The sequence below is a fragment of the Podarcis cretensis genome, assembly GCF_951804945.1.
Source record: "Podarcis cretensis genome assembly, chromosome: 5".
Lineage (NCBI taxonomy): Eukaryota > Metazoa > Chordata > Lepidosauria > Squamata > Lacertidae > Podarcis > Podarcis cretensis.
Genome location: NC_137174.1, coordinates 66,242,420 through 66,261,938, shown reverse-complemented (window position 1 = coordinate 66,261,938; position 19,519 = coordinate 66,242,420). Strand labels below are relative to the sequence as shown.

General features: G+C 43.4%; 1 protein-coding gene across 3 annotated transcripts in view; it reads left to right on the top strand.

Moving 5' to 3' along the window:
• Positions 1-194: 194 nt before the first annotated feature.
• ANO7 (anoctamin 7) overlaps positions 195-19,519 on the top strand; it is a 32,086-nt gene continuing 12,761 nt past the window's right edge. Inside the window, exons 1-10 of one of the 3 annotated variants that reach the window (XR_013839308.1) lie at positions 195-784; positions 5,047-5,312; positions 8,764-8,839; positions 9,748-9,908; positions 10,829-10,936; positions 13,579-13,721; positions 15,652-15,709; positions 16,287-16,397; positions 18,355-18,520; positions 19,289-19,379. Coding sequence is in view for 2 of the 3 variants with exons in the window: in XM_079977331.1 (XP_079833457.1) it covers positions 5,076-5,312; positions 8,764-8,839; positions 9,748-9,908; positions 10,829-10,936; positions 13,579-13,721; positions 15,652-15,709; positions 16,287-16,397; positions 18,355-18,520; positions 19,289-19,379 (1,151 nt within the window). In the remaining variant the exon portion in view is untranslated. Of the gene's footprint in view, positions 785-3,162; positions 3,299-5,046; positions 5,313-8,763; positions 8,840-9,747; positions 9,909-10,828; positions 10,937-13,578; positions 13,722-15,651; positions 15,710-16,286; positions 16,398-18,354; positions 18,521-19,288; positions 19,380-19,519 lie in introns of those variants that run through there. The other 2 variants (XM_079977331.1, XM_079977332.1) reach the window with 2 other exon arrangements.

Below are 19,519 nucleotides of genomic sequence, written 5' to 3'. Positions count from 1 at the left end.
CTAGGCCCTCCCCAACCTGGAACCCTTCAAATGCTTTGGACTACGGCTGCCCTCCACCACAGCTAATGGAGGAAAAGGCTATCAATGGTTACTAGTCATGAGGAATGTGTCCTACCTCCCCTATTGGAGACGGTTTGCCTCTGAATACTATTTGCTGGGAAATGACTCCATTTGCCTATGTCCAGCTTGGGGACCTCCCATAGGTAACTGATTAGTCACTGTAGGGAACAGGATGCTGGACTAGAGGCCTTTATTTGCATCCAGTAGGGCTCTTATTAGGAAACAGGAGGCATCCAATGGAGTGAAGGAGCAGTAGTCCCTCCTCCCTTTTTTTCTTCCCACCTCCCCTTCCTTCCCATTGATCAGACAAAGACTCACTTGACATGCTAAAACCTGAGAAAATGTGGCTGCTTACGTTTATGCTCGGTTCTACAGATCCACACCCTCTTACCAAACAAAGGCAAGGTCCGGTAAAATTATTAAACAGGAACGGTCTTGGGAACCTGCCTGCAAGTTTCAGATCCCTCCACCTTATGCATACACCCAGGAATCTCTTGGAGTGGATGGTGAACAGCAACAGAGTGGAAAAGTAGAGCAGTGGCATTTTACTGACTTCAAAACTCAAGGGAAGAAAGACTAGGAGGAGGAGGAGAATAACAGTACGTTTAGCATCCTTTGTATTTCCTTGGAATCTCATGGGATACGTGCAATGAAGCCACTATCTGATAGCAACTCAGCAGAGGGAGGGAGAGTATGGACACAGTAACTTCATCAACATTACCAGGTATTTTACAAGCAAACCTTTCTGCATATAAATTGGAAAGCAATGCAAAGTAGTGTTTGGGCATCAGGGGTGTTTGGGAATTTTGGACTTTGATTGTCATACCATGACCAGATTCAAAGTCCCTCCCACCTTGCATTCACCCCAGCTGAACTGGGAAGCTCAGCTCCAGTCAAGCCTAAGTCTGTCTCCTGCCTAGATTCCTTGTCTTATATGTCTGTTTTTTGCCATGATAGAATTTGACACCATCCACAGTCTGAAACGACTGGAGTGCAGCAGGTAGCTTCATTACAGTAACTGCATCTGTATAATGAGGTGTTGGTTCAACTCCATCCACTAAAACAGGTAGCCAGTGTGAGCTCTCCGGGTATCATTGGACTAAGGCTCCCATCATTGTGCCATTGTAATGGGCTGGTGGGTGTTGTTGTCCTACAACATCTGCAGGGCACCACGTTGACTATCCCTGCACTAAAACCCCAAGCAAGCAAGCAATGCCACAAATTGCAGAGTAAAACCTCAAACTCACTAACCTAATCTGCCTGGGATGGAGGAAGAAATCCTTCCAGAAACTCAAATCACAGGTCAGCCCAACCCAACTTTGAACTTGTGGCCACCACTGAAAGAAACTGCTGGGGTGCAAGTCCCCCTGATGTGTTAGCTGTGAAACAGAAGGGCTTTTATGTATTGCAGTGGTAGGATGTTGCTTTATTTATTTCTCAGGTCCCTTTGGCATTGGGCTGAGCATATTTCCTGGTGGCGGGAGATGGGAGGGAGAAAGACTTGCAGCAGAACATCTTCTCACACGTTTCTCTGGATTTCATCTTTGAGTCTGATCTGTACTAGCACTAGTTCTCCAGGGTTTCAGACAGGGGTATTTCCCAGCCCTAACTGGAGATGCTGGGATTGAACCTGGGAATGATCTGCATAGAAAGCACGTATTCTACCACTCGGCGATGGCCTTTCCCCCACTTGCACTAGTGGACGTCTACATCAGAGAGATGCATTCCATCACTAGTTCCAATGCAGTACAATCCTGTGTTTGTCTAATGGGATGTAAGTGTTACTGCGTTCAATAGGACTTAACCCCCAGGTAACTGTGTATGGTAGATGTGACTAACCTGTAGCCCTCCATATGTTGGTGGATGACAACTCCTAACATCCCTGGCCCTGGCATTGCTGGTTGGAGCCAATGGAGTACCAAAGCATCAGGAGCTCAGAGAACCACAGGTGAGCAGGATTGCAGTCCTGCTCCAGAGAAGTAAGAAGAAATATCTACTTTATTAATTTATATGGGATATTTCTAAGCCTACCCGGACCCTGAGATCATCTTCTGGGGCCCTCCTTCGTGTGCCGCCTCCTTGAGAGGTCCAGAGGGTGGCAACACGAAAACGGGTCTTCTCTGCAGTGGCTCCCCATCTGTGGAACGCTCTCCCCAGGGAAGTTCGCCGGGTGTCTTCATTATACACCTTTAGGCACCAGGCAAAAATGTTCCCTTTTAACCAGGCCTTTGGTTGACCTGATCAACATCCCATACCCATTTAAAATGTGGCTCTTTTTTGGGGGGGGGTATTATTGGGTTGTTGCTTTTATTTTTATTTTTTATACTGTGATCTTTTTATGTGAACTGCCCTGAGACCTCCAGATATAGGGCGGTATATAAATTCAAATAAGAATAAGAATAATTAAACAAAAAACAAAAAAAAACCTGTTAAACATTACCAAATACCATCCTGTTGTACAACTGCAATAAATAAAACAGTTAAAAACAAATTTCCAAAGAGAAATTGGATACTGTCCCCAAGACAATCTTCAGTTATTTATATTCAAATGGTTTGCATCGGTTGTGAAAAAGAGCTGGACATTGGTGCAGGATTCCATAATTAGGAAGCCTAGTGTAGAATTTGAAGTCCATTTAGGAAGTTTTTTCCAAATGGTTGAAAGGCGTTAATTAGTTCAGGTTTGCTATCAATTCACCATGCAGTGAATGCGGCTATTTTTCTTGGAAGCTAATATTTTGTTTCTAATTTCACCCTCCAGTCAACACACAAACTGAAGTAATAGAGCCAATAACCACAACTAGCCTCTTGTCCTTTTCCTGAATCATTTCTGGTCAGACAGGTTTATACTGCTCATTTACCATAGTTACACAACCCCAGCTGAGCTGCCAGCTGGCAAATTCAGGAAGCTGTCAATTAAGGGTGAAGTTTGCTTTCACTTCCTATGTTTCTAATTCGAACCCTTGATTTGAATTTCAAAGCCAATGTGTAAAAGAGCTCAAACACAAAATCTGCATGTCTGTTGTTGTTTTGAAAAGATATATTCAACATTTTAGTTATGTAAAATAGTCTGGCATGTTTTTGCTGCTGCGTATCACTCATTATATTGGATATGCACTAGGGCAGTTCAAGAAGAGAGTTTTACAGCCGTTGTCCTGGCCCTTCCTGCCGAACAAAGAACTCAAGCTCCCAGTTCAGTTTCTGCCAAAGTCTTCAATGCATAAATCAGATCGGTGCAGAGGTAAAGCACAGATTAATTACAAGGTGCAGCAGGCACACAAGAGATACAGATACAGTATATGGCTAAGCAGAAGCTAAGCCATTGATCCAACAAGCCACATGCCCCCCTGCACCTTGCTTTTTGAAGGGCAGGGCGAGCACAGCATTGAGTGCAGCAAGCAATGGGAATCTCTGGAGTGAGCAAACAAGCAGGCACTCCTCCCTTTACACCTCAACTACTCCCTTGCCTATCCTCTCTCAGCTTGACCCTCCCCTCATAGCTTTGCCAAACCGCTCTGTGAAGCGGCTCTCCCCCTCCACTAAACAGCTCACCTGAGCCCAAACTGCTTGCTCACTTGCCTACCACTCTGTTATCATGCTAGAGTTGGCATGGACACCTACTGGTGGTCACGCAATTTGCAGCATGACAATAGCCTTTTTAATATGTATAGGAACATACATAGTACAGTGGTACCTCGGGTTACGAACTTAATTCGTTCCGGAGGTCCGTCCTTAACCCGAAACCGTTCTTAACCTGAGGTGCGCTTTCGCTAATGGGACCTCTCACTGCCAGCACGCGATTTCCATTCTCATCCTGGGGCAAAGTTCGCAACCCAGAGTTTTGGGTTAACAGTGTTTGTAACCCAAAGTGTTTGTAACCCGAGGTACGACTATTCTAAAATTATAGAGAAGAAGTTTGTAATCTCAGCAGAGGCATCCTGTGAGGGCTTCTGTGGTTAAAAGGCAGCCTTTCCCTTTTTTATTTCTCCCCTCACCCCCGCAACTAAGTCCCTCATGACAATGTCTGAGGAGAAAATTGTAGAGAGCAAAGGGAGTTCTGGGACCAGCCATAGCTTGGATAGACAGACATAGTTCCTCTCATCTAATCCCATTTGATCTCCTATGCTCTCACGAGTTTAGAATTCTAGGATATTGGGCAGCATATGCAAACTAACAAACAAATAACCACATGGAAGAGCTATCCCCATGTGCATGTTGATAACTCTGGCCTTTACTGGCTGGAGGAACAAGAGGCTACATTAAGGGGGTTGGCTAGCTAGAGAGCCTTTCTCAGCTCTCCTTCCATTAACTTCCTTAAGTCAACTTTTCTTAGGTTCCAAGTCTAAGTGTTTAAAAGTTGTGGCTCAAATTAGAACACGAGTGTCAGTGAGTGCATATAAGGGTTAAAATTCCTTGTAGGAAAAGCCCTTCGAACTGCCTTTGGGCCTGCTCCCCAACATTTGAAAGTCAAATCCATAGGTATTTCCATTGTTTGCCTAGCAAAAGGAAATGTCAGTTCTGCTGCTTAGCAGGCTGCTTCAGTACATCTGGGGTTGTGTTGACTATTCTAGCAGTGAACTACACTGAGCCATTTCCTTCTTTCTGGCTACTCAGGTTGCATTCCTAAAAGGTGGAAGCTTTAAGCAAGTGAGCAGGTGTCTGTGGCTACTTTGACAACACTGGCTATTTTCAGAAGGAGCTACGTCTACCTGCTTTTCTTGCAGGGCAGTCCTCCAACTGGAGTTGTGGCCACGTGTGCTTACCATACTCTTCCTTCCCCTTTCCCATATGACTTTACCAGGATGTTCTGCTGCCTTTTTAAGCAGCTGGACTGGTTAGACAGGGAGCAGATTGCCAGCAGTAGTGGTTGCATTCAAGCTGTCTTCCTGAGGAGAAGGGGGTGGGTGGGAAATTTTCTCCTTGCAGCACACATGCTTGGACTCTTCTGTGCTTTCCTGCACACTCAGTTGTTGGCTCAATTCCTCCTAGACGGCTTGATGGTGGCATGAAAAATAAAGATGCAGCGGAGAAAGACCAAAGAGGATGACACTCTGATCACAGATGAGCAGGATCTGCAGGAGGCCGGTTATGGGAGCTTAAAGACCACGGAGGACTACATATATGAATTCATCACCTTGGGCCCCGAGAAAGTCTCAAAGCAGACCACATATGAAAGCTTTGCTGATAACTATGGGCAGAATATAGAGGATGCCAAGGGTGGGAGGCAACCCATGAGTTACCTTGAGGTCCCACGGGTAAGAAAAAATTACTTGTCTTTTTTAGGGTTGAGGAAGAACTGGCTGCTTAGGTACATATTTTCTAGGCAGGGGTGGGAAAACTCAGGCCTGGGGCCAAAATCAGCCCTCTAATCCTCTCTGACTGGCCTTCAGGACTCTATGTGCCAATCTCCACCCAAACCCCCTATTCCCAGGACTCAGGAATCACCCCTCACCAGCCCTGCCTTGAGTGTTTTTGCCTCACCATAAAGTTGTCCTTGGACTCAGATAATGTCTCTTATCCTTTGTACAGTAGACTACATTCCAGTCACACAAAAATTAGAAGTTCCTCCTACACACGCACCCCTTCCTATCTTCCATGGCCAGTGAGAAGCGTGGCCCAGAAAGGAAGAGAGACTTAGGGAAAGTTCAAAGGGCCAGACAGAAAGGCTCTGAAAACCACATGCTTTAAAGTTAGAGGCACATCTTCTACAGCAGGGATTCTCAAACCATTTTCCTCTGGGCCACACTTTCAGAATAAAAATTTGCTCACACCACATTTTTAAAGTGATGATACATTGGAAAACAAAAAGAAACAACTAGCAGTGCTTTTAAAGATCCATATCCTGCAAATAAAAATAAAAATATTTCGATCCTATCCTATCCTATAGGATATGTTGCCTCTGAATCTTCCTGCCGCACTTGCCACCCTCTCCTGCACAACACTCTTTGAGAACCACTGTTCTAGACAGTATTGTTACAAAAGCCCGGCGCCTGCCTCCTCTCTCTGCCAAGCAGTGGCCAGAGCGCATGGGGTCACAGGCACACATACAGGGTCTGTGTCCCTTCAGAGAACAGAAGGCGCAGTGGAGGCTGCCGTGCTTTAAGAAATAGGGTTTATTTGTCTATTAATACCTTCCATCTGCATGGAGGGCGTCCAGATCTTACAGCATGGCCCAGAGCATGGGCAGGCAAACTAGGGGCTGGATCCGGCCCAATCACCTTCTAAATCTGGCCCACAGACGGTCTGGGAATCAGCGTCTTTTTACATGAGTAGAATGTGTCCTTTTATTTAAAATGCATCTCTGGGTTATTTGTGGGGCCTGCCTGGTGTTTAAAATGCATCTCTGGGTTATTTGTGGGGCCTGCCTGGTGTTTTTACATGAGTAGAATATGTGCTTTTATTTAAAATGCATCTCTGGGTTATTTGTGGGGCCTGCCTGGTGTTTTTACATGAATGCATCTCTGGGTTATTTGTGGGGCCTGCCTGGTGTTTTTACATGAGTAGAATATGTGCTTTTATTTAAAATGCATCTCTGGGTTATTTGTGGGGCATAGGAATTCGTTCATTTCTCCCCCCAAAATATATATATATATATATATATTTTTGGGGGGGAGAAATGAACGAATTATATATATATATATATATATATATATATATATATATATATTGGGGGGAGAAATGAACGAATTATATATATATATATATATATATATATATATATATATATATATAGTCCGGCCCCCACAAGGTCTGAGGGACAGTGGACCGGCCCCCTGCTGAAAAAGTTTGCTGGCCCCTGGCCCAGAGCATTGCAGGCAGTCCTTCCTTCACCCTCACCAAGATGGACCTCCCCTTTCTTCCTCTTTCTTTTTCCCAGAAGCCACTTGCCCTCCCCCAGAACAGTTACCCTGGCAACCTTCCAACTCTCCAGTCTCTTGTCACACCTGGGACAAGGAGTTGTTGTAATGTTGCTCTCTGTTGTAATGCTAACAGCTCTGCTCTTCCCTCAGCCAGCCAGACTGGTTTGCATAAGGCTGTACAGGAATCCCCCTGGGGTTTCTTATTCTCCCTTCATATCACAAAGAACCCCAAATCCTAGCATTTATTAATTTCTAGGGTTTAGAGGAGTCCCCCCCCCCTATTTCTATAACAGTATAATTCTATAGAGCCCTTTTGTGGAGGAGGTGAGCAGGGATGGGGAGGAAGGTGTTTTTGCCCTCACACTTGAACTGTTGGGAGAAGAAAGGTACCTCTGGTTAAGAACTTAATTCGTTCTGGAGGTCCATTCTTAACCTGAAACTGTTCTTAACCTGAGGTACCACTTCAGCTAATGGGGCCTCCCACTGCTGCTGCACGATTTCTGTTCTCATCCTGAAGCAAAATTCTTAACCCGAGGTAGCACTGTATTGAGGCGGAACAACCCAGCCCTCCACCAGCCAGCATTGTGATATCAGACCTGACATGAGAAACCTCTGTTCTCTAGCAACAAGACCTAGATTGATTTACACCCCACTTTATGTGAGTGGGATTCCACTCATGCAAAGGGACTTCCTCTTCTTCCCCCTTGAAACCCCTTGTGTCTCACAAAAGGCTGCTCTAGTAACAGTTCCCGAACCCTCACGAGCAGATTTTGAGGAGCACTGGGGCGGGGGGAAGGACAAAAAAATGAATTTCTGCCAAGCAAGTAGAAATCTGTTCTGCTCATGCACACAGCTTTGAATACAACTCATGGTTACTGTATATGACTTGTATATTATTCAAACTAGCTTGTCCTTATTGAGGAAGGAAGGGGAATAGGCAGATTTGGATGTAGTAGTGCAAGGTGGTAAAACTGGGCATGAGAAAAGCTAAATGGTAGTTGGGTCAGCCCTACTGTGCAACAAAGTGAAGCTGGTGGCTTTAGGAAGTGGAGTTTAGGGGAACAGATGAAGGTACGATAGTATTTGGTGTCTCATGGAGGGAGACTTTTTCAAGTGCTAGCAGGTGATGGTGCCATTTGGTGCTCTGTTTCAGATGCAACAATGGCTTGAGCCAACATTGATAGGTTGTTTCATCCCTCTTCTAACTCTGCAAAGTGAAACGTTCAGCTACAGGACCCTCTTTGAGGTTATGGTAATAGTTGTGGAGGGCTGAGGAGAGCCATTGATTGTATTAGCACATAAATGATAAGCCATGAACTTTGCATGCATCCTAATTGTTTCCAGTTCATGTGAGTGGGCAAACAATCTATAATAGCTTAAGGTTGTGTCCCAATCCAGGATTGTGGTTTGTTTCTTCTAGGCAAGCCAGGATTCATAAGCCAGCAGCAAACCTTGGCTGACAGCAAGGCTAACCATCTTGGTTTGTTAGAGAGAACAAGCCGTGATTCCAGGATTTTCCTTTCCAGATGATTTACCCACTTGCATGAAGGGTATAGTGAAACAGATTAGGAGTGATCAGGCTGTGTGCATCAGTGTGCAGCCCATGCAAAGCACAGTATATTAAGCCAATGTTCTTGCTTTGGTGTTATGGGCAAACACTGCCATACTGAGAGATTCAGCACTCAAGGCTGGAGCAGCAAATTCCTGCTTCTTGTATTTTGGTGATGATTTGGACTGACCAAAAATGATGGCACCATTCTAATCTCATTTCGACAGCTAGTACTGCTGGACTGAGAAATATGACCCTATCTACTTTTTCATTCATTACTAACCTTTTTCTTTACAGAGGAATAAACAAGCGCCATTAAGCCATGCTGTAAAGAGCACTGCGAACCTCTTCAGTGATGAGACAGCCAGGATAGGTAAGAGAACACAGTTCATCACTAAATGCACAAGCTGGGTAAAGATTTCTGAGATCAGCAGGACTTCCCTTTTGAAAGGATATCATAGAATTGCAGAGTTGGAGGGACCTGAGGATCATTTAGTCCAACCCCCTGCAATGCAGGAAGCTGAACATGTAGTTCCCCATCCAATTTGAAACCATACCAGAACCTACTTAGCTTTACCAATGTGCTAGCAGTTTTATTGCTGCACCACTAGGAGGTGTCATTCTTGAAGCAATGCTGCCTCAGTTCCTTTCCATTGCTCTGAGAACTCAGCAATTCTCTTATAGACACGTTTTACAAGTTTTATTCTTTTTGCAGATTTTAACTTTAAGTATGTTATTCAGGTTTTAATTTTTTGGTTTTGTAACAAGTGCATATAAAACCCCCAAAAGTTCAGGAACACAGTGACTGGAAAATTGATTTGTGCATGAGTTCCTACTCCTAATTGCTGAAGTATTATTTTCTCAACGTAGTCAAAGTTAAACCCCCCCCCCCCAAAAAAATTCTCTTTTCTGTTCTATTCTTAGATAGAACCATATATGATATTGAAAGGCTGGATTTGTTTTGAATGTTTTGTAATGTTGATCCATCTTTTTCTTTTAAAAATCAGTTAAAAACAAAACAGAAATGTGATTTTCCTGTGCATTTGCGTGCTCTAATTGGACAGCAGGAAAAGGTGATAGGTAGTGCAGCAAGAGTGAGTCCCTAGTCTGTTCCTACCTTTCCTGTAGCACCCCGCTGTCATCTAGGACTCCCCTATGTCCACTCCACCCTGTTCCCCATACTTAGGATGTGACAGATATTTAGGGTGACTAATTGCCTTCCTACTTGGCTTACTGCTGATGTTATATTTGTATTGTGTGTGTGTGTGTGCTTTGTCTCAGACTTTATTCTGGTATGGGAATCAGATTACCAGAATTTGGAAGGACAAGGTGATGTGGCTGAGAAATCAAATCGAAGGCAGAAGAGATCGCTTGAAATACATAGTGTGTGGCGAGAGAATTTTCTGAAGAAACTCCAGAAGAAAGGGATTAGAATGGAAAAGGTAACCGGACTCTTCTGTTCTAGTATTTTGTGGGTTTTGTTTTGGTTAAGTGCTGGGTGTAGCAGGGTGGGGGATGGAAGAGACTTCTTCTTTTAGCTTTCTCTTGATTGTTACTGATGTATCTGCCCTCCTCTTATTTAACCCTTTTAAAGTTCCACTGCTCAAAATTGTACCTGAAGAGTGGAGGGCAAAACAAACTCAACTGTAAGCTCAGCTCCAGTTCCCCTCATCAACAGAGCCCTACTGGTCAAAACTGTGGCTGTGTTTGATTACTCACAATTAAAAAATTAAAGCATAACAATACGGGTGGGTCAATCTACATCCTTTCTGTAAATAGAAGTCCCAATACCAACATTTTATGGATTTATTTTATGGAATTATTTACACCCTGCCTTATCTGTAGTCCAAAACATCTGGTGGGCACCAGATTGGTGAAGACTACACTAATGCAATGACATGGTTTCAGACATTTTTTTTCCTACTGCATCACTGGTTTATGAATGTGTCTCTCAGTACTGTGGATATGACTATACCTTTATGGCAGCCTTTCTCAACCTGTGGATCCCCGGATGTTTTGGGACTACAACTCCCATCACCCCTAGCTAGCAAGGCCAGAGCTCAGGGATGATGGGAGTTGTAGTCCAACAACATCTGGGGACTCACAGGTTGAGAACCGCTGCTTTATGGGATCAAAGCTAGTAAACTCACTTTTGGGAAAGGAAAAGTTGAGATTAATTTCAGCATAGTATAGCTGTATGAAAGTAATGGAAACAGCAGCCCTATGATGCAGAGGGCTACATACATTTGTCCTCAGCTGTAGAAGATTGCTTGAGTGCCTCATTAAAAAAATACTTGTCTTGCAAAGAAACTCCATGTAGCTGACTGACCCTAATGCTTCCCATCTCCTTTTTCCTTTCTAGCACATTGCCCAGAATGCAAGGAAGCTGGTGCACTTTATATTGCTGAGCGCTCCTTGGAGTGTGCTCTGTTATTATGCTGAAGACCTCAGGCTGAGGGTTCCCTTGCAGGTGAGAATGTTATGGAGCTTAAATGCCAGTGGGTCAAACTTTGTTCTCTGCTTAGGTTGTAAGTTTCAAGGTGGCAATGCTTCTGAAAACCAGTTGCTGGAAACCACAGGAGGGGAGATTGTTCTTGTGCTTGAGTTCCCACAGGCATCTGGTTGGTCACTGTGCAAACAATATGCTGGACTAGCTAAGCCAGGTCCTGCAGTGCTTGTCAGAAGCCCAGTCCTGTTCTTGGCATGACAGCGTAAGTCCAGCAACTCTCTTAGCCAATCTCTTGCAGAAGCTGGCTTGACTTGTTTTTTAGGTCTTGCTGAATCCATTAATCAAAACCCACATTTACTAATACCAGAAATTATGGGGAGAACCTGGCAACCAATAATTTTAGGAGAAAGTTTCCACCTGCAAACCCATAACAATGCAAACAGCAAATGGGGCGGTAAGATTGTTGTTCCTGGACTGTGTCTTATCAGACTGCAGGTGGAGGCGGGGGGTTGCATATTTAAATGCTACCCCATTAAAAAGGTTTTCTACATAACATTCTATGTTGGAAACAAGAGTAGGCAAGAATCTGATTGTGGAATCTAGTTTCTATGTACAGGCTTTTGTTTTTATTAGGCAAAAGGTTGTGTCATTTGGTCCTCCACCAAAAACCCATGGGTCCCCTCTTCCCTGAAACTGGGCTTGAAAGAAGCATTCTGTTGTAGCCAATAGAATAGTGTTACAAAAGCTGGGTGCCTGCCCCTCTCTGCCAAGTGGTGGCAAGAGCCCAAGGGGTCCCAGGCACACACACAGGGTCTATGTCCCTTTGCAGGATAGAAGACACGGCGGAGACTGTTCTGGCTTTAAGAAATATGGTTTAATCACCTATTTCCACCTTAAGTCTGCACTGATCTTATAGTATGGTCCTTTCCTGAAGCAGTTGTGCAAGCAGTTTTGCCAGCATCCCCTTCCAGCTTTTCTTCCTCCTCCTTCTTCCCGGAAATCTCTTGCCCTCCCCCAGAGCAGTTACCCTGGCAAGCTCCCAAATTCCCAGTCTCTAGTCACACCTGGGGTGGGGGGGGAGGAGTTCCCTTGTATTGTTAATGGCCCTCTACGAACCGTTGCTCAGTCCCTGCTCCTGTCAACCTAGCAGTTCAAAAGCACGTCAAAGTGCAAGTAGATAAATAGGTACCACTCCGGCAGGAAGGTAAATGGCATTTCCGTGCACTGCTCTGGTTTCGCCAGAAGCGGCTTAGTCATGCTGGCCACAGGACCCAGAAAAACTGTCTGCGAACAAATGTCGGCTCCCTTGGCTAGTAAAGCGAGATGAGTGCCTCAAGCCCAGAGTTGTTCACGACTGGACTTAACTGTCAGGGGTCCTTTATCTTTTACGAAAAGCTTGGCCTATCGCTCAACATCCAAAAAACCAAAGTGCTGCACCAACAAGTACAAAACAACCCCTCTGCAGTGCCACAAATCCAACTCAATGGCATAACGTTGGAAAATGTTGATCACTTCTCCTACCTGAGCAGTTATCTTTCCACAAGGGCCGATGTTGATGCCAAAATCCAGCATCGCCTGAGCTCTGTGAGTGTGGCTTTCTCCCAGTTGAAGTGCAGAGTGTTTGAGGACCGGGACATTCACAGGGAAACCAAAATGCTTGTTTACAAAACTATCATACTATCAACCTTACTGTATGCTTGTGAAACATGGACCACTTATAAACGCCATCTCCAACTCCTTGAGAGTTTCCATCAATGGTGTCTCCGAAAATTTTTACACATCACTTGGGAAGACAGGCGAACTAATACCAGTATACTGGAAGAAGCAAAGATCACCAGTGTTGAAGCAATGATTCTTCAACATCAGCTTCATTGGATGGGTCATGTTGTGTTGATGCCTGATTATCGTCTTCCAAAGCAACTACTCTATTCAGAACTTAAAAATGGGAAGTGTAATGTTGATGGTCAACAAAACAGTTTAAAGACTGTCTCAAGGCAAATCTTAAAAAATGTATTATAAACACCAACAATTGGGAAACACTTGCCTGCTAGTGCTCCAATTGGAGAACAGCCTTTACCAAAGGTGTTATGGGGTTTGAAGACACTCGAACTCAGGACGCAAAGGAGAAACGCGCAAATGCATACCGTGATCAACTCCTGCCCAGAAACCAATGTCCCCACTGTGGAAGGATGTGTGGATCCAGAATTGGCCTCCACAGTCACTTACAGACTCATTGTTTAAACCATGTTTATGGAAGACAATCTTACTCGGCTACGAGTGATCGCCAAAGAAGAAGAGATTGTTCTTTTGATAGCCATAGCTCGCCAGGTTGGTTTGCATAAACAGCCCAGGAATTCCCTGTCTGGTACATATCCCCATTAATCAAAATCCTAGTACGGTATTTATTCATTCTTAGGATTTAGTGGGGACCTCCCCTAGATCCATAGCAATAGATTCTCTCTCTGTGTGTGGTACCCACAAATGGGCCCAAAAATGTTGCCAACCCCTGCTTTAACAGAACCTCAGGTTCTTTCACCTTCTGCTTGGTCTTGCCTGTGTTATTTCTCTTTCCTCCCTGTCTTGTATGCTGACTGTTAAGAGTGTCCCCCTCCCTGCACCTGCTTAGCATATACAGTAGAGTTATCTGTTGTTTTATCCCTCAGGTTGTGCCCAATATTCAGGCTGTAGCTAACTGGTCTCACAGGTTGCTGGTGAAGCTGGGCATCCCCAATATGCTCTATGATGAGGTTCCTAACTTTCCCTTGGATTACTACACCTGTCATTTCAAGGCAAATAAATTACCCTGGTAAGAATTTGGAATTAATTATTCTTTGACCCACCCTCTTCCCAAATTAGAGCAGACATTCAACTATATATAAATGTCACTATTTTGGTTTTATTTGCTGTTTTTGATTTTCCACTATCTGCTGCTTTCATGTAGCACCTTCTCGTTGCTTTTATTGATGTTGGGAGATGGCTTTTGGAAAGCTCCCTCAGGGGCTCTTCGTGTGGAAAAACAGGGCAAAATTTTAAGAAATACATCTTACTACTGGCTTTAAGGTTGCAATTCTATATCCACATACCCAAGAGTAAGCCCCATGAAACTCAGATGGACTTCTTAGTCGACATGGTTAAGACTGCAGTTTGTGGATAGAAAAAAGTCACAATACCAGTCATATTTGGGAGTCAAGTGTACCTTAGTAAACCCATGTGAACAAGATACCTCATGGACATTATTAGGCATGACCCCACTTGCAAGTTTAAAAATATCATGCCTTTATTGAGGCCTTCCCTTTTCCAATAAGACAATATAGTTAAGCAGAAGTTTTGTTTTTCATGTATTACAAATACTTACCTTTTAGGATACATCTCCTTCCGAATCTGCTTACAGTAAACCTTAAACTAAACTTTAATCTTAAAAACCACAAGGAACAACATAAATATATTAAGAAGTAATCAGGATCCCTCCAACAAGGCAGTTGGTGATAGAATGGCCTAGTGGGGTGGGGGAGGGGAGACCAAGTGAATCGGGCCTTGATGCCATCTTTTTCAATATCGCATCCTTCTCTCTCTAAAATGTTCTGCATATTGATACTTGTTTTATATTCTATTATACATCACCTAGAGACTTGTTGCATGAGGCAGCTGATAAATAAGTAACTGGGGTCAACAGTGCCTCACAAACTATATGTGAGGATCTGAGGGCTTATGTACACTTTCCTTTCCTCTGCTCTTTCCAGGCCAGGTATCCTCTGAGATTTAAAGCTCTGTGTCCAAACTCCTTTTTTTCTGCTCTGGAGCTTTCTTTGCAAAAAGCTGATCTTTAAAGCTCAGTTGGAGCAAACGTCAATCCACAGAAAACCCAAATTGACGTTTGCTCCAATTCAACTATAAAGAGCGGGTTTTGTGGAGAAAACTTGGTCAACACAGTGCACCCCCGCACGCTCTGACACGGAGCATTAAAGCATGGACCTCTGCCTGGAAAGAGCGTGGCAAAAGCTAAGTGTGAATAAGCCCTAATTGTCTCAGAAGTTTTTTAAACACACACATTATATTTTACCAATAACTTCTCCTTTTCTCGGGTTGCATACACATTGCGTATACATTTAAATCACATTCAAAGTACATTTCTCCCCTCAAATAATTCTGAGTACTGTAGTTTACCCTTCACAGACTTACAGTTTCCAGTAAGCTTTAACAAACAACCATTTTCTTGAGGGAGAAAATATGCTGTGAATGCGCTCTAAAGTTTCAGTGTGTATGCAGCCTTGGTGTTAGAAGTGGTAGGCTCTAGGATTTCTGAGGCTGCCTCTCTTGACATTCCTGGTGATCTTCATATGTGTCTAGTCTTTTTTGATCAGAGATCTATAGTCTAGACCATGCAGTATTCTTCATATTTGTTAAGGATTAAAAACTATTACAGTGGTACCTTGCTTTTCGAACATAATCCATTTGAGTTCTGAAACGTTCGAAAACAGAAAACTCAATAGCCGACAGCTGGGCCTCAGGATTTTGCACTCAGCAGAAGCCGCGTGGCATGTTCGACTTCTGAGGCATGTTCGAAAACCGAAGCATTTACTCTCGGGTTTACGGCATTCAAAAACCAAAATGTTCATCAATGGAGACGTTTGAAAATTGATGTATTACTTTATTTGGGATTAAAAGCAATTATTCTCTCCTGCTTTGAATTTTCAGTAAGTTGTTGTTGTTGTTAATATTAAACATTTCTCTCCAAGGTTTCTTGGGAGTGAACATCACGATACCTTCTTCAACACCACACAGCGACACAGAATAGTAAGTCCCAAGTCCACATGGTGAAATGAATGCAAGCCTGGTGAAGTATGCAATGGGAACTGGAACTTGACTGCAGCTTCAGCACTCTTGATGGGTTTTGATATCCACCCAGTATGGTTACTGACTGGGCACAGAATCAAACAAACAAACATTTCACTTCTTCCCCTCATCCTGGCCTTTATTCTCTCTCTCCTTATTCAGTTTTTATCTGCTATTTTCTTCTTTGGTTGTGACTTTTTCTCCCTTCATCTCTCTGTACAACGCCTGGCCTGTTTTGCCATTTCATTGGTCTCAAGATTCCCTTTCCTACTTCTTAACTGAGTGTAGCAGGTAGATTTATCTGTGATGACATTATGTTAAGAAAGGTAAAGAAAGAAAAACCAAGTCCTGTCATCCAAATTAAAGTATAGCCAGACTCCTGATAATGAGAGAAGGAAATGTAAAGTGAGAAGTAGAATATGAACAGTTAATCAGAATGATGGTGGAGAGGTACTATTGCAGATTTACTTTTTTAAAAAATATGGATGATGGCTGCTAACTGTAGAAGTCAAAATAACCTCTTTGTGCTTCCCTTCAGCTATATGAGATCCTGGCCACCACGTCATATGGCAACCCAAAGGCAGGGCAGGTTGGAATAGAAAGGCTGCTGAATGAGGAGGTCTTCACAGCTGCATTCCCATTGCATGATGTAAGTTGGCAAGTGCTCTTCCTATTCCACTTTCAAATGAGTTAGTTAGCCCATAGTGACACTGAAATAGAAAACAGGGAGATTTGAAAACATGAGCAGGCTGACAGTGGCCTCAGGCAAAGGTCTTTCCATCATCACCTGCTACCTGACCCTTTCAAAAGTGTGGTGAACCTTTGGCCCTCCAGTTGTTGCTGAACTACAAATCCCGCCAGCTCTGTCTATTGGCCATGCTTACTAGGGCGTGGCGCTGTAGGTTAAACCACAGAGCCTAGGAATTTGCTGATCAGAAGGTCAGCGGTTCGAATCCCTGCGACGGGGTGAGCTCCCGTTGCTCGGTCCCTGCTCCTGCCAACCTAGCAGTTCAAAAGCCCATCAAAAAGTGCAAGTAGATAAATAGGTACCACTCTGGTGGGAAGGTAAACAGCATTTCCGAGCACTGCTCTGGTTCGCCAGAAGCGGCTTAGTCATGCTGGCCACATGACCTGGAAGCTGTACGCCAGCTCCCTCGGCCAATAAAGCGAGATGAGCGCCGCAACCAGAATCGGCCACGAATGGACCTAATGGTCAGGGGTCCCTTTACCTTTACTAGGGCTGATGGGAGTTATAGTTCAGCAACAACTGGAGCACCAAAGGTTCCCCCCACCTGCTTTAACTGGAGATGCCAGGGTGCCTTCTGCATGGTAATGACCCTGCCACTGATTTTGTGGAAATGTATGTCTCCAAGGACATCACAAAACTGTTCACTCTCAAGTATACAATCTTCCTGAAACATCAGGATACAGGACGTGCTAATTATGTATATAGGGAACAGGATCCTATGTAAAGTCTAGAGTGGGAGTTGTATACAATGAGCTCCACTTTAGAGTGCACTTCCTTGCTGCAGACTGCTGTTGTGCCTACATATTACCATAGATGGCAAAGAATCAAATGATCTCTTTAAAATCTTCAGCTAGGTCTTTTAAGTAGGCATTTTACAATACTGTAGTAATTTCACAAACAGACCTTCATTAAACCCAAGGTGAGGCTTCTTCAGGTATCTGCAATGGCACAGGAAAAGTGAAACTAAAGTAATTATTTTGGCCCTAGGCAAATGTTACGGAACATCACCAAATGCAAACAAATAGATATACTGCATTCTTTCCTTGTAGCCTAAAAACACCAGCCTTATTTGGCTTGCATTTGCCTTTGATCTGTCTGCATTTGGAATGGAATAAAGATTTGCAGGACTTGCTGAGCTTTCAAAATCTGAGTTCTGACCTACTTTGGGAGCTAAACAGCTATTTGCTTTATTTTAAAAATAAGTAAATTTGATGTAGCAGAGTTTGAGAACCCTGGTTTTAAAGCTCATGAATTATTCTGACTGTGCTGTAGATAGTTGGGGGGAGAAATTCAGTTCAGTTTGCATCACAATGCGAGCTTACCCAGTTTGTTCTTTCCAAAGCAATACATGAACCAAAACGCAGCCGTCCTTCAGAATTTGCAATTGATGTGGAAAAATGGGAAACTGGACTTAAGCTTGGAAAGATGAAAAACTGAGTGAAACCAAATTTGGCAGATTCCTTCATCCCTAGCTGAGTGTAGAGCATCTGACAGGGTTTTGGCAAGCAGAACCCACCCCTTTCAGTTATCATCTAAATATCTCCTTGATTGTTCGGAAGACAAACAATATACTTACAGTTTTGGATTTTGTTCATGCAATTCTGTGAAAGAGTGAATAGGTTTAATACTGGGCACCCCGTTTTCTCTGTTACAAATGAGGGAGCGTTGTTTTTTTGTTTTTGTTTTTAAATACATATTAAAATCGTGACCTATTCATGAAGGCTGCAATTGATTATTCTATTTTAAAAAGATACGTTATTCAACTCTTAACAGGGAATTTCTGCAAGTTAATATAAAACACAGCACATTTTAAACAAATCTGTACTTGATATGGGTACTTTCCCTCTTCTGCCAAAAGGGTCCCTACAAGATTCCCCAGAAGGAGATTCCCCATATTCAGCTAAATCAGAGGCAGATTCTTTTCCACTACTGGGCCCAGTGGAGTAAGTGGAATAAGTACCAGCCATTGGATCACATCCGCAGGTACTTTGGGGAGAAGATTGCTCTCTACTTTGCCTGGCTTGGTGAGTAAAAGGCTGCTTATGTCCATTTCCCTAGCATCTTGTTCTAGTGCCAAACTGAGCCCAGCGTGATTATTCTGAAATGGATTTCCCCTCCTATTTGCTCCATAGGCCATAGCTGTCAATGTTTCCCTTTTTTAAAGGGAAATTCCCTTATTCCGAATAGGATTCCTTGCAAGAAAAGGGAAAAGTTGACAACTATGTCCATAGACATAGGCATGTCAGTCAGTATAAACTGTTAGCCTGTTCTCCAACCTGGCAAAAATGTGCATTTTAGTAAGCCAGGTAACTGGTAATGGAGAACTGGGGGCATTTCAGCATTACAGACTTTAACTGGTTTTGTAGTCATTCCCTGGAACTAAAGGAATTATGGTTCACTGGAGGAAGAGATCTGGAATCTCTGACAACAATATAGTTGTCAACTATTCTATGGCATGACTGGGTAGTATAAAACCAATATAAGTCTGTAGTGTAGAATAGTGTTTTAAAAACGTGATTCATTTTGCTGTATGCAACTAAGAAAGTTTGCCCATGGAGGAAATAGATCAGTGCTTTTCTTGCAGTCAGAATGCACCCATTCACATCCCTAGTCCTAGCACTTTGCTATGCTTGGAAATATAAACCTTTTTTGTAAGATGGGTCCTTTCCACAAAATGAATTAAATTGGTTCTGGCTTTCTGGAAAGCAAGTTGGTGATGGGCAACAGCTAGACATAGGTAGCGAGGGCTCCCCTTCTGCAGTTCTAATATGCTTTTACCTCTCTTCATTTAGGTTTCTACACTGGGTGGCTTTTGCCAGCAGCTGTAGTGGGGACACTAGTCTTCATAATAGGCATATTTATGATGCTTGATGACATCCCTACGTAAGTTCTAATTTCTTCTCCTCTTTCTCACTTTTCTGCTTGTAAAACCATTGACAAGCCATTTGGCTTTGTAACCCCCGGCTTTTTCACAGATCTGGCGCAGAATGTGGCAGAGATTTCTGCTCATTAGAAATAAGTTC